Source organism: Silene latifolia, chromosome 2 (genome assembly GCF_048544455.1).
Source record: "Silene latifolia isolate original U9 population chromosome 2, ASM4854445v1, whole genome shotgun sequence".
NCBI classification, from domain to species: Eukaryota; Viridiplantae; Streptophyta; class Magnoliopsida; order Caryophyllales; family Caryophyllaceae; genus Silene; species Silene latifolia.
The window spans coordinates 22,165,628-22,180,356 of NC_133527.1; the positions used below are offsets into that span (position 1 = coordinate 22,165,628).

The window sequence follows — 14,729 nt, forward strand, 5'->3', positions numbered from 1 at the left end:
ATGTGTCGGCCCAGCCGACGCGGAGCTTATACTGACAGAGATTCACGAAGGCATCTGCGGACATCACATGGGGGCGAGGACGCTAGCCCACAAAGCTCTCCGAGCCGGCTACTTCTGGCCTACCATGCTGAAAGATTCCAGGGCAAAAACCAAGAAGTGCAAGAATTGTCAGATGCATGCTCCGGTAATACATGCACCTTCCCGAGACCTGCAACCGGTACTTAGTCCCCTACCATTTGCACAGTGGGGGATGGATTTATTAGGACCATTTCCGACGGCTTCTGGAGGAAGGAAGTACCTGATTGTCGCCGTTGACTACTTCACCAAATGGGTCGAGGCTGTCGCGGTACCTGCCAAGACCACGGCGGCCGTAAGAAAGGTGATTTGGGAGAACGTCATAACTCGTTTTGGGTTACCCCAAGTCATTGTATTTGACCACGGCCGAGAGTTTTGGAGCAACATGGTGATGAATTGGTTGGAGGAGCTCGGTATCAAATTTGCATACTCCTCCGTCTGCCACCCTCAGAGCAACGGGCAGGCGGAGGCAGCTAATAAAACAATACTGAACGGGTTGAAGAAGAAGGTTGAAGATCTAAAGGGAAGATGGGCTGATGAACTACCCGGCGTCCTGTGGTCCCTTCGAACCACGGAGAAAGAAGCAACAGGTACGATCCATTCCACCTAGTCTATGGGTCCGAGGCCGTCCCGCTAATTGAAGAAGCGGTGCCAACATTCGTAACGCAAACCTTTAACTTGAGTCGAAAATGAAGAAGGCCGAGAGCCTCCCTAGACACTGGTCGAAGAAAGTCGAGATACGGCACGGCTCAACTTGGCAGTATATCAAAACCGAATGAGAAGAGCCTACAACCGTAGGGTCCACAAAAGGGACTTGAGAGTAGGAGATCTAGTCCTGAGAAAGTCGGCCGCAACCAACAAAGGAAACATCCATGGTAAAATGATGGCCAACTGGGAGGGACCTTACAGGGTGGTTGAAGAAATGAGGCGGGGACATACCTGACGGACATGACATGGAGGGTGTGCCTCTAATGAGCCACTGGAACACAGACAACCTTAGGAAATATTTCGTATAGCGGCGGAGGTGTCCGAGACCGTTGTGGGCACCCCAACGCGTGATTATACCTTATGAAGAGTGATCCAAGTTTTCCATCGAAATGCTTGTCCCCTCCGTAGTCATACCAAAGTAGACGCTACGGCCAAAGCCGGGCAGTCACTACAAATGCAGTTGATACTCGCGAAAGCGACCAACATGCTTAGTAGACGCCACGGCCAAAGCCGGGCAGTCACTACAAATGCAGTTGATACTCGCGAAAGCGACCAACATGCTTAAGAACGTATAAGTACAGTTGAGAAACGCAAATCTGACTGCCTCGACCAATCCGGGAGTGGCGGAGGAAGCGATCAATATGTCTATAGATATGAATGCAGTCGAGCCGTAACCTCGATTGCCTCGGCCAATGCCGGGAGTGACGGGGAAAAACGACCGATATGCTAACATGTTTACAACAGCAGTTGGGAAGCGCAAATCTGACCGCCTCGGCCAGATCGAGAGTGGAGGAACAAGCGACCGACATGCCAACATGTTGCTAAGCAAATTGGCACGACCAATATGCTAAAAACGTTTAAGTACAGTTGAGACACGCGATCTAACTGCCTCGGCCAAGCCGAAGGTAAAACGAAAAAAAGCGCTCAATATGTTTAAAAACGTAAGAAGACAACTGAATGGAGGATGAGATCAAAACCTCGGCCAAACCGAGGGCAAATAAACAAACTTCATTAAAAATGTTTACAAGTGAGACGAAGTCGACGGCCGTCCCCATAGGGATAGCCTAAGCTCAACCTACCAAAGTTTAACAAAAAAAGAAGGAACAACAAAAGATTACAACATTAAGACATGAAGCGCCAAAAGGATGGCAGGGAGGAAAGGCTCAATAGTTGGCCCCCGAACAGCTGAAGCTGTCCGAAGGGCCAGGTGAGTCTGGTGACGACCGCCCGTCTCCCTATACTTGTTGCCGCACGCCACCGGCAGCAGCAGCAGCATCACCGTCGGTGGGCGGCCCAGAGGACGACTTGGTAGCTTGACGTGCCTTTGCCTTCTCAGCCTCCTCTCTAGCCTCCTTCACCTTAGCATCATGGGCCGCCTTGGCCGCAGCTTCCTGAGCAGCCTTCGCCGCCTTCGCCTAGGCCGCGACCTTGGCCTCCGCAGCAGTCGCCTTCTCATCCAGAAGCTTGTCAAAATATTGCCACGGAAAAGTGCCTTCAGGAAGGAGCTCCTTAATCGCATCCCTTGTGGCATCTTTAGCTTGGTCCCGGTACCGGGCACACATTTCAGGGATGATGACGGTTTTCAGCATCTCAATATCCTTCTCCCTCCGAGCAAGGATAGCCTTGGTGCCCTTATGTTCCTTCGCCTCGGCCGAATGCAGGGTCTTCCATCTTTCCCTCTGCTCAACCATGGCCTTATAACCGCCCTCAAATTTATTTCTCTCCTCCCGCAGCTTAGCGGCATCAGCCAACGCAGACTCAACCTTAGCTCTCTCGGCCAGGACCACCTTCTCAGCGTCCTCCTTAAGCTTTCGCTCAGCGAGGAAGTCCTTCATGGTGGCCAGGAAGTCCTGCTTCGTCTTCTCGGCCTCCTCCCTAGAAGCGACAAGCTCAAGCCTAAGCCGTTCGAGCGTAGGGGCAGTTTGAGCCACGAGCTTTTCTTGCTCGAGAAGATGAGTGCCGGCAACTTCAGCCCACTTCACCAGCCTTTTGGCCAACCTTATGTCGTCCGCCCTGAGCTGAACGAAGGAAACCTTCTCGTACAAGGAGTCGGCGGCGACATTTTTTTCGCCCGTCTGCACATGCTGCTTCTCCAATTGCCGTTCGGTGAGAACAACAGCTGGCGACGGCTGATCTATAAAAAACCCAGACAAAGCGTCCATGTCAACATTCATCGACATATCGAAAGCTTTGTCATCGAAATGCATAAGGAACACCTTAAATCCGAGCCATGGGTTAGATCCGTACCAGTCTTGGCCTTCTTGGATAGAGGGCCGGCTGCCCCTTTCTCTTTCCCTGCCTCGGTAACAGCAACGGCAGGCGTTGTTTCTTTCCTCTTATTTGAAGGAGGAGGACCCTCCAGAACGGTGAGGTCCTCATCAACATTGACGACCTCCTTATCTTTTTGGACTATGGGGATTGGAGATCGAGTTAGAGTTGACGTCGTATCCGCCGTAGACGTCGCTTTTGGTTTCCGGCGCGGCACGTTACCGCCAATCTCCGCCTGAGTCGCCCCCACGTCCATTGCTTTCAACGCCTGCTCCATGAGTTCGTGCGGGGCCAGCCTGCGATCACGCGACGCGGCCTTAGGGTGCAGTTCAACAACTCTCCTGTCCTGGTCAAGTCCCAACTTGCGTAGGATGGAGACAGAGAGATCCCGGCCAAATTGATCTGCAAGAAACAAAGCAGGAGTTAAGCGAAAGAAGTAAACCGAGGCAAAAAAAAACATCGAAGCATAAAAGCAAAGAGGGGCCTCATACCGACCCTACTCACCCTGGCTGAGGGCCGGTATGAGGCCGACGTGACAAAGCAGCTCGTCTTGAAGGACGATCTGCGTCGGAGGCATCCATCCCTTCGGCGTGCCATCCTTCGTCACCTCGAACATGCTCATTGCCCGCACTTCGTCGTCTTTAAGATAAACCTTCTTGGCGTCCATCTTAATCTTGTTACGGGAGACATATATTTCATGCTCCCCCTGACTCTCACAGCGCAAGTTGACGCGGCGCTGGAAGGACCGGGGCAATGGATAGTCCTCCGGAACCTCGACTTATACCCACCGCCCTTCCAGTCTTTGCAGGATGTCAGCTTGGAGACGGTCATGTAGCCCGGCTCGGTCTGTACGCTGTACCACCCCATGACGCCTTGGGCAGACAGCCGAAGATGGTGGAGCCGGCGAAAAAGGTTCACCGTTGGGGCCTCCCCCTTAAAGAGACAAAACCATACGAAGCCAATAATCGTCCTAATGGCCAACGGATGCAGTTGTGCCACGGCGACATTCATGGCTTTGATTATGGCCGCGACGTGTTCATTAAGAGGAAAACGGAGCCCATACTCCAGATGTCTTATATACACGCCTATACAACCTTCGGGAGGGCAACAGACTGCCTGATCACCCACAGAGACAATAATTCTATACCCCCTGCCGAAGTTGTAGTGGTCTTCAAAAAGTTCAGGCCCGGACACAGAAGCGAACTTGTTCGTCCAAACGCGATCAGGGTTTATTGAGCAGGCTTCGCCGTGCCACAAGTAATGCGGCCTCTCTGAATCAGATTGGGTCTTTTCCTCCTCCTCATCATCAAAATCCTCGAGATATTTCTCGTCGATTTCAGGAGAAGGCGACTTGCGACCCCCGAACCCTACCGGGGTGACAACCAGTGGCTCCTGTTCATCGGGACGCGACGGTTCGCCCTCCGGGGTTGAGGTACTAGGCGGAGCATCAGCAGCAGACATGGTGGCAACAAATACTTAACAAATAAAAGTTGGGGAAGAATTTGTTTTTTTACCTTGAAAGAAAGTGTTACGCCGAGTAACGCTTCGAAAATTAGAGAGAGAAAACTCTTCGAAAACTAGAGAGAGGAAATTTTTCAAGAAAATGAAGTTTGCAGGTCAAAATGAGGGGCATACTGCTCTATTTATAGAGCAAAGCCCATTCAATGGACCAATCAGAGAAAAGCCCATGAAGCGTCCACCAATCAATACCAGGCCACGTGTCAAGCATGCAGCCACAGAATGTCAATCGACATACAGTAACCAATCTTCTTTGACACGCTCCTTGGTATCTAGTTGCCAACGGCCAGCTGATCAACCAAGCTTGGCAAAGACCGCCGGGGCAATCAAAAGCACACGGCACTCTCAACCTTGGTCTCGGCCAGCGCCATTTTCTTTTCCACATTCGATGTCCATTACACAACAATGTGGAGGGGGGATATGGTACGGCCTGAACAGAACCAAGCCGAGGAAGAAGTTCGACATGCGCAGAATACGCTCAACACGCATCGAAGGTCCATACCACGGCATAGACTACGCTGGGGGCAAATTGATGGGGCATATTCTGCACCCGCTAACCGAGTTAACATATTGACCAAGGTCAAAGCTAAAAGACAACAAGTCAAAGGAAAAACAGCCTAACCGACAAAGCCTGTCGGCCTGTCACTTGGGTCTCGGCTCGGCAACTAGCCGGCCGAGAGGCATATCCGTATACTCACATCCGGTCCCCTCGACATGGAGTCAACCAGGCCTGCCGGCCTGCCATGGGTCTCTCGGCCGAGGGTAAGACAGTCTTTTCACCTGCTACGCCACTTGGCCACTACGTGACAAAAGGTGAAAGTCTATAAATACTCCACATCTCTCATTGAGAAATCTGATCCAATAATCTTGTATAAACTCCCTTATCTCTCTACAATATACTTTGCCAAGTTAAATATACAACTTATCTCTCTAAGTTTACTGACTTGAGCGTCGGAGTGAGTACGCTTGGCCCCAAGCCGAGTCCTCAGTTTGTTCATCTTTACAGGAAAGAGTGAAAGGAAGAGACAAGCAACGACATCATTCTACAAGCTCAAGTGGTCACAATCCTGCTTCAGAATTACACCCGGAACACTATCAATCAGTTGGTTCTCTAAACGGGTGGAGAACATGGCACCACACGAACGAGAAAATGGTAGGAAACAATAGTTCAACTTTGCTCGAGCTGCTGGGCAAATGGCGAATAATAGATTGACTTTTTACAATGGAGCTGTTGATCCCAAGGTTATGACCTAATGGACCCGTCAGATGGAGAGGCAGTTTGAGATCTGCGCTGTTCCCGAGCAACACAATGTTAATGAACCTAGCTGGCGAAGATTGGTAGGTCCTAATGCTGCTCTTGCTCCCGATTTTGGTTAGACCCAATTCGTGGCTACCCTAGAGAGGAGGTTTTATCCAGAGGAGCTGAGGCACCATAAACCGGAGGAGTTTATGTCGTGCAAGCAAGGGACTCAGTCAGTCCCGAACTTCACTGATCAATTTTATAAGCTTGCTCATTTCGTTGCGGATTTATTACCGACCGAGGCCCAGAAAGTCTTTTTTTATCGAGCTTTGCAAGCCGAGATTGCTCACTCTGTACAATGCTGCTTTATTGGTCGGAAAATCATTGAAACGCGGAAAGGAAGAGTTTGTACCTGCTACTGCTTTTGCGTCCTATAAGAGGCCTTATTCCCCTTCTACTCGTACCCATCTCTACTGGGGCGAATGCAGAGCGGTACCCGCTTATACTCGCCCAGCTGACATCCCTACTAGTGAACGACTGAACGATATGCGGCTATTTATCTCACCCGACATGCGTAAATCTTAGGGCTTGCTTGGATTGAGGGTAAAAGGAGGGGAAAGAATATGGGAGTAATAGGTAAGGTGCATTTTACATGTTTGACATGAGAGTAATTATTCACCTCCTGAATCTATTACCCTTCTGAAAGGGTAATACATTACCCACCATCCCCCTGGGTAATGATTAAAGGAGTAAAACATCTACTCAGTAATCATTACCCTTATACCAAACCTATCATCAATGAACTCATTACCCAAGTAATTAACTTCCCCGGTAATTATCACCCAATTACATGCTAAATCCAACACATGATTTTACTCTTTTCAACACATTTGTGCGCCTTATTCCCAGTTTACCCCTTTCATTTTTCACACTAATTTGAGAGCAAGGAGAACAGGAACATCAAAAAGAAAAAACCCGCCATTCTAAATCTGCTCCGACTCGACTCAGTTAGGAACGATGTAGAGGTTCGTTATACTGTATATTCATTTCTAACCACACCTTTGAGCAAATTAAATTGAAGTTTTGGGGCAAAAATCAGTCGGAAGTTTGTATTGCTCATTCCAAATTGCAAAATACCTTAATTCCAGAAACCAAAATGAATTGCACTTGTTAGATCTTCACATGTTTGCATTTCTTGTATAAATCAAAAAACTGTACCTTTAGACGAAAAACTGGAAGGAGGAGCTCACATATGAATCATTTACTAAAGATGATTTTGGTGTTCATTGTGCATAATGTAATTAAATCGATGTAACCTAATTGTAAAACCCTTTCCAACAAAAATTAAATCATTCTATCAAAGATGACGTGTATTAATAAAATTGTTCATAAGACGGAGAAATTAGATGTGATATGTGGGAAATAATCCGAAATATTAACAAATTGATTAGGTATTGATTAGGGTTTGAGAGAGAAAGAAGGAAAAAGCTTTTTAAAAAAATTTAAGATGAAGGGTAATTCTGAAATAATAGGTGCAAAGTGTGTGAGATGTAGTAATTCATGTGCGGGATTTAGCAATTACGTTAAAATTTACCCGCGAATTATTCTATAGATTCCAGGCAAGCCCGGCTCGAAAAGTCCATTTGAGCCCAAAAGACCGATCTTGCTATTTGGGTTGGATTTGGGCTTACAAAATTGGCCCGATTTAGCCCAGCCCTATAAAGAAAACCTTTTTTTGTTCTTAGCCCGACCCAAGCCTGCATGAACTCGGCCCATGATCATCTCTACTTTCTCTACTTTAGTGTGATTGTGATACTGTGATTCCTGATTCTGAGAAAGGTATCTGTAGAAAAAAAAAATGGGGGCTTTGAAAACATTGCTTAACTACTCCTATCAGAGGTTCTCATCCTCCGTCTGCCTTTCCTTGCAGGTACTACTCATCTTATCTTCACCTTTCTATGTTTATCATCACCCATTTTTTTCTGGGTTGTTTTTGATTTGACCTAATTTGTGTGATTAATTCTGCTGCACTAGCACTATTTTTTTTAATCATAAAAAATGTAGTCGAATTTTTGATGATAGAGAATAAACCTATGTTTGTGTTTGGATACCAAAATACGAGGGAAAGGGTGGGAAGGGAAGGGAAGGGAAAATATCTCCTATAGTGGCGAGATTTTGATTAGGCTTGAAGGAGGGAAAATGGTTCCGCCTATTTCCCTCATACTCTCTTTGCTATCGGAACAAGGGATTTTTGCATCTTCCGTCTCCCTCCAATCGCTCAATCCAAACAATTTAGCAGTGATTAGAACCATGAAACCTTACATCTTCTTTTTTGATATGATGTTTGGTTGTCTAGGGTAATTGTCTTAGATTTGGAGGGTGAATTCAGCAATTTATAGCGCATAAACGTGCCAATGTGGTTATAGTCAGGATGTGTGATTGAGAAGCTTACTCATTTATGGAATTTGATTTTAGAGAAACTGGAGCAAAATGTGGCAGTAGGAAAGGGACCTTTAATTCATCATAATTTCTCGTTCTGCAATATTTGTTATGTGTAACAATGACAATTGCCAACAATACGTCGTCTTCTGGCTGAAGTCATGAGAGGTGGTACTCATGACTTGGGTTACTGGGTTGAAATTTTGTCATCATAAGAACCATTTTTCTGCCTCCCTTTACAGCAAAAAATGGAAAAAACATTACCTTTTTTTCTACCAGCTGTTTCTGATGGACCCATGTATAGTTCATACTTTATGAGTAGCAAAGATAGTTTGGTGAAATAACTATTACTTCCATTTTACCCGATATCATTCGGAAACAGATATAGTCACAATTTGAGTGCATCAATTAGCCACATAGTACCTCAATTTTCTAAAGTAGACTACCACTTCGAAAACCATTCATTTTCCCATTGCTTACATTTCCTAAATGGTATTTTCCACCTTAGTTGCTCATTCATGGACGCATTTTACTCTTTCACGGACTTTTTATCATTTATTTTCCATACTTTACCCTTTCTCCCAAAAAAAAAAAAAAACTAACACTCTGTAATTCTTTTTCACAAAATTAATCATATTCGTCGGATTAATCAACTATGGACGCTAGTTATAATGTCGATCAAGTAATAATTCTAATTTATTTACTTTGTTAATGATGTTATCAAATCAGGAAGATTTAATTAATTCAGACTTACGAAATTAGGGATTGTAGAACAATTGTCAATGAAACTAGCAAATCAGCGCAATCATCCGAAACATGGATTTCTCATCATACTGTTTCACTTAGATTTAGGCGACACATAATCATGTAATACCCAGAACACCTAAAGTCAAACAAATAGATCAAAACATGATCATGATCAATCTGATGCAAATTCCCAATTTGCATGATCCTCCATCGAGAAGGGGGAAAAACTCTATTGGTCTGGTCATTGCGTGAATGGTGACATATAGGATGAGTCATCATCTGATTCGCTGAGTGTTCCGGTGCGGTGCTGTTAGACGTATTGTCCGGTGCATGTGGTCGGTGCAAATGGTCTGTGCAGGTGGTTGGTGCAGGGAGGGGAGGCAGCAGTGTGGGTGTAAGATTTGAGAGATTATACAAAGTAGAAAATGAGATGTAAAAATGACAAGGGTATAATAGTCATTTACGTCCATGATTGAGTAAATCATGTACATGAATGAGCATCACCCTTTTCCACACACCTTTTGATCTCAATATACAAACACAATATGCTATCCTCAAAACTTTCTCTATCTAAAAACCCCATCTTTTTTACTGAATCAAAGCGTTCACAGCTGGATGATTTTATAAGTAAATATTCGATTAACAGGTTTATCAAACTGCGCTTTTTTTTTTAAAAATTTTTTTAAAAGATTTGTTCCAAACTGTTAGCAACCGAGGGAGTAACATGCTCACGAGGGCTTCTGAGCCAATCCTGGGATTCAAAAGAGAGATCTATTTCTTTTTGTTACGGAGTATTATTCTTTGCTTTTTGGCTGGTCTTTAAAGAGAAGGCTATCTATCAATATGAAATTGCAGAAATACGTCTTTTTGGTTATGATTTTGGTTGAATTTGCTTTTCTCTTTTGTTTTTAACAAGATCTTATAAGTGCGAGCCTTATCTATTGGTTTCATATTACAGCCTATGCGTATCATTGGGGAGGAAGGGATACCATTAGTTTAAGATGTTTTTGACCCTTAATAGTTATCTTATATTCTTATAGCATGTTTGTTTCTCTTCGCTTCAGCCTTCAAGAGGTTTCCAGCAGTGTATAAGAAGTATTAAGTTTTTCATGGAGCGCAGCGTGACCGAAGAATGCTGTTCTTAACTACTTATTGAAATTGCTTAATTTTCAAAAATTGTGCATGAGTTGGCATAGGTCAATTGTTTGTTAGCTAAGACTATATGGCTTCTACAACCATTATTCTAAAGTTAGTTGTCCTATCAGCAATCCTTCTCAGGTGAGCTCACAGAGACGAGGGTTGGATACTACAGTATCTTGAAGAATTTCATTCAAGGAAGACTCACTTATGTGTACAAGAATGAGGGTCATGAGATGGCTCCATCCATTCCAGGTCAACAAGAAATGCTGCTTGTTCGTCAATTGCATTTCTTACCTTATGCAGAGTAATTTTCTGCCATTCTTAAATCATTCATATTCTGTTACTATACCCAAGATTAACCTGATGACTTTTCTGGGTTTTTATGAATTTACTGTCAGTGACGAAGAGATTCCCGTTTGTTCATAGTTAGCACACTGTTAGGATTGTAGAACATAAGACTTAAGTGCATGTCTTACACTTATTGTATACCCTGTAAGGATAACATGGCAACATATGGACAAGTAACTGAGAAGAATCCATATAAGCTTCTAACAGAATATGCCGAGGAATTTCTTCTGGAGACTGGCGTGTTTATCCAAAAATTGGGTTTTTGCATTTGAATGAATGACCACAATGACATGGATAAATAGTTGGTCTTGATTCTGTTGGAATTTATTCCTTGGATGATTTCTGAAATTTGAACTTTTAAGTTATGTAGCGATGGATAGTCATTAATGCTGGATACTCCTGCTTTTGCATCTTGGATTTCTTTTTTGAAGGAATCATTTCATGCTTCGAATGTGTGGCTTAACTTTTGCATTAAATAAGTTTTTATTACAACAATGTTATCTTAATGCCTCAAAGACACCCTCCTATAGTGGGGTTAGGGGAGATTCGATGCAAGACACCCTCCATACCCGCAGATTTTACTTGCCGATATATTGAGAGATGAATTGAAGAGAAAAACTAACAGAGGACAAAGGAGATGGTTCTCTTTTAATCATTTGGATTTGACTGGCCTTAGTGATCAACCATAGTAGATATGACATTACACTGATTAGAGGGTGAGGTTGTCCAGTCTTAAAAAAGGAAGAGAGTTGGGAAATGGAAACATAATGTTGCTTTGGAAAACGGAGAGGCAGTGCACTAGTTGGTAGGTAATATGACATCTTAACCCTGTTAACAGAAGCATGCTTCCAGTTTCCTGCCTTGCTTATGCAGTCGTGTGGTTCATGTATCATTGCATGTCTAGCAGGCTATGTGCAGAGACTGGATCTTGCACCTCCATTTACTTTGATGAACCATCTTATTCTCTTTTGGTCTCTGTTATAAATGGTTACTAAATTCACTTTTACAATTTCCTTCAAGTGTGCTAGTCATCAGTAATCTGTGTGTCAAACTGTCAATGACGATCAAAGGAGCTGAGGAGAACAAGTTGAGAAGTTTACATATCCCACCTTTTACTTATGTTACGTTGTTAGAAGTATCCAACCTGGGCGTATTTTCAAATGTCGGATGCATCTATTTTATGAAAGATCCTCATATTTTTATCTTAATATGGAATTCAAGGGTCATACCGATGTTCGAGTTTTGAGTGTATATGGATAAGCGAGATTATATGAAGAGTCTGTTAACATATGTCATCGCCTAACCGTCAATCGTCATATACATAGCTTTTTGTTCCCCCTAGTGCATGGGTACTCGATGCAAATTCAGGAATTAGGTTCTAAAAAGCTGCATGGATTCCTGTTACTCCTACTTTAGAATAGGTTAACAGACTAGTGATTGTAGAAATGCATAATTGGCCTGTATTTCTACTCATAAATTAGAGAAAGTATGTTTTATCCTCTTTTTATTGTCGTATTTTCCGTGGGCTGTCCATTAGGGCATATTCAGTGTGATAGTTCAGTGAAATCATGTTCAGGAAGACAGTATTTGTTTGGCATGAAAGAAGATAACTAGCCATTTTTTTTTTTTTTTCTGTGGCTGCTTTTTGAAGGAGTTTCTTCATTGATTAATGTAACGAAGCATATTGTGATGATGATTGCTTTATTTTTATTGTTTTTGCATCTACATTCTTCCTTGACTTAGACATCTTCTCCTTAATAAGCATGACATTGTAAACATCTTTTCCTTTATAATCATGGCAAAAATTTTTTTCTTTTCGCTTATTTCTTTACTGATTTCAGTCTCCGGAAAAAATTGAAACGGGTGTTCGTTGGAGATGTAATTGTTTTTAAGGACCCATTGGATCCGGAGAGGCATCTAGTGAGAAGAGTGGTTGCAGATGGAGGGTATGAAATGGCTACAACAGATGAAAAAGACGATCCTTTTATTCTTGACGATGAGGAGTTTTGGGTTCTTTCTGACAACAAAGATCTTAAAAAAGGGGTAAGATTACAACTTTTATCAATCTTAATCACTGCTTTCTTTTTCATTGACGAAGTGAGAAACACAATTTAATGCTTGCTTTACATCTCAAGGAAACTGTAAGCTATATGGTCTTACATTTAATTGAACGGGAAAATATAGCAGAAACATGAATCGTTTTCCCATTTACTTTTTGCACATCTTCAACGTTTTTTCAATGTCAGCTTGTGCTAGTGCGATTAATTCTTTCCTTAGTAAGTTGCCAAGGTGGCTATGGGCCTATGCCGTATTGCCCTGTATAATAATTTCTTTTTTTCAGTGGGTTTTGTATGAGACGGTTCTATGTGTGAGACTAATCCAAATACTTGTGTACTCCTCAGTTCTTTATATGGTTAATGAATTAGTTTGACATCTAAGATTGTCTCATTTAAGGCTTTTGGCTTTTTTTTTTTTAGAAGTCTATTAAGAACTTCCATGTATATCTCGCAATTGTTGCAGGAAGCCAAGGATAGTCGTGCCTTTGGTCCTATAACATTCAAAGATATTGTGGGCAGAGTTATATACAGAATGCAATCGGCTGAGGATCACGGCCCAATTGAGAATAGGTTCGTCATTGTTACTCTGATTCCCCCATTTTGCAGCCTGGTAATATACAATTTACAAATAAATGACTCCAATAATTGACCGTCTGCTATTATGTTTTGATGGTTGCTAAAGTGAGGAGAGCAAGCTGTATGATGAAGCAGTTCTTAATGTCGAATTGGACGTAGATGAGATGGCCAAGAGTTTCAAATCTTGAGCGTTCGTTCCATACTGTTTTCTTTCCCGCACATGCGCCCAAGTCTTGGTGCATGTAGTCCACATTGAACACACTTTATTTAATGTTGTTGTGAGGAGGAGAATGATGAGCTCACGTTGGACTTGTTACGTGTCCCTAATCTTTTCGTAGGACTGAGCAGCAAAAGCAAATAATGCACGAGTAAAGTATTGTATGTGCATCGTCTGTGTGTCTCTGTGCTACCACCCGAACGCCTGAAATCTGATGTTTTAACATTTAATATGTGAGGATTTTGAATGCGAGGGTCTCATAAAAAAAACTTGTAATAAGTCTGTTACGACATCAGGACTGTACTATCGGCTATAATGTGTGCGTAGCCTTTAAAGCCAAAGTACTACGACTCTACGAGTATTAAACATAATAACTGTATTATACGGAGTAGTTCCTTGAAAATATTTTATCTTCATAGATTCTGTTTATTCACCTGTTTTTGTGCAAGTTTTGTTGACATACGCGCCTTGTATATAAGTTTAATTTAGAAAAGTTGAGCTCTTATGAGCTCAGTTCAAAAAAGTTCAGCTTTTAAACTTTCAGTTCAGAAAAGTTCAGCTCCTATAAATTATGTTTAAATTCAGCAAAATTAAGTAAAAAAAAAAGTGAGACAAACAAATTCAAACAAAATGGTAACGAGTATGCATTTGTGCAACATAATGCTTTGCACAGACTTAATCTTCATACTCCAACCAAAAATCACAAACTCGTTTTAACTTATCCGGATTCACAACTATGTAGACTGAATATCCAGAGTCGAGACGGTGCACTCTTAACTTATTCGCCATCATATCGACATGGCTTTAGGGAATTGGGATAGGCGTCGACCAACATGGGATATCAAGTTTGGGAGTACTAAAGATCACTACCTCATTAGGAGGAATTGATTTTGTCAAACGCTCTAACGTTTTCGACTTAGTGTCAAATAAAAACAACCAAGTTTGGGCGTCTCTAACCCCTGCTTGTATCAAGTATAACAAGTGTTCCTTACTCGGGTGCAGTCCTACCACTTTAAAAGTGTGATAGAAGTCGCCATTACTAGACGGATCATCAAAGATATGAGATGTTAATACTGTTCCTTTTATATTGATCTGACCATCAAATTCTGATAAGAGTTCCCATCGACGAAGTTTTTTATCATTATTCAGTCTCATGTCGTGTTTCCAAATACGCTTTCTTCCTAAAAAATAAGCCAAATGTTTATTAGTGAACCTTAAAGTAATCAAACTATTCTCAAAGGCTACCAATTTTCCATCACTCTCGAATAATTCTATTACTCTTCCACCCGGTGCTGGCAGGTCTATGGCCGCCAAAGTCCCGTGAAAAGTGTCGGTAACATCGAAAGGATTCAAGGCACCAAAATGCCTTGAACCCCGAATGCACACCAATGACTTA

The 14,729-nt window shown here is 42.8% G+C and overlaps 1 protein-coding gene across 1 annotated transcript; it reads left to right on the plus strand.

Annotated features, from left to right (window-relative positions):
- Positions 1-7,628: 7,628 nt before the first annotated feature.
- On the plus strand, positions 7,629-13,768 carry LOC141642441 (mitochondrial ATP-independent inner membrane protease subunit 2-like). Its single transcript, XM_074451251.1, has 5 exons — positions 7,629-7,739; positions 10,261-10,439; positions 12,325-12,526; positions 13,004-13,110; positions 13,223-13,768. The coding sequence occupies exons 1-5, from the start codon at positions 7,668-7,670 to the stop codon at positions 13,302-13,304; spliced, it is 642 nt and encodes a 213-aa protein (XP_074307352.1). The 5' UTR covers positions 7,629-7,667; the 3' UTR covers positions 13,305-13,768.
- The last annotated feature ends 961 nt before the right edge of the window (positions 13,769-14,729 follow it).

What these genes read in the sequence shown, in the direction of transcription:
- LOC141642441 (XM_074451251.1), top strand. Translation starts at nt 7,668, where the DNA reads ATGGGGGCTTTGAAAACATTGCTTAACTACTCCTATCAGAGGTTCTCA. An exon ending in CATTTCTTACCTTATGCAGA is followed by an intron (nt 10,440 to 12,324) that starts GTAATTTTCTGC and finishes TACTGATTTCAG; the next exon opens with TCTCCGGAAAAAATTGAAAC. An exon ending in CACGGCCCAATTGAGAATAG is followed by an intron (nt 13,111 to 13,222) that starts GTTCGTCATTGT and finishes TGGTTGCTAAAG; the next exon opens with TGAGGAGAGCAAGCTGTATG.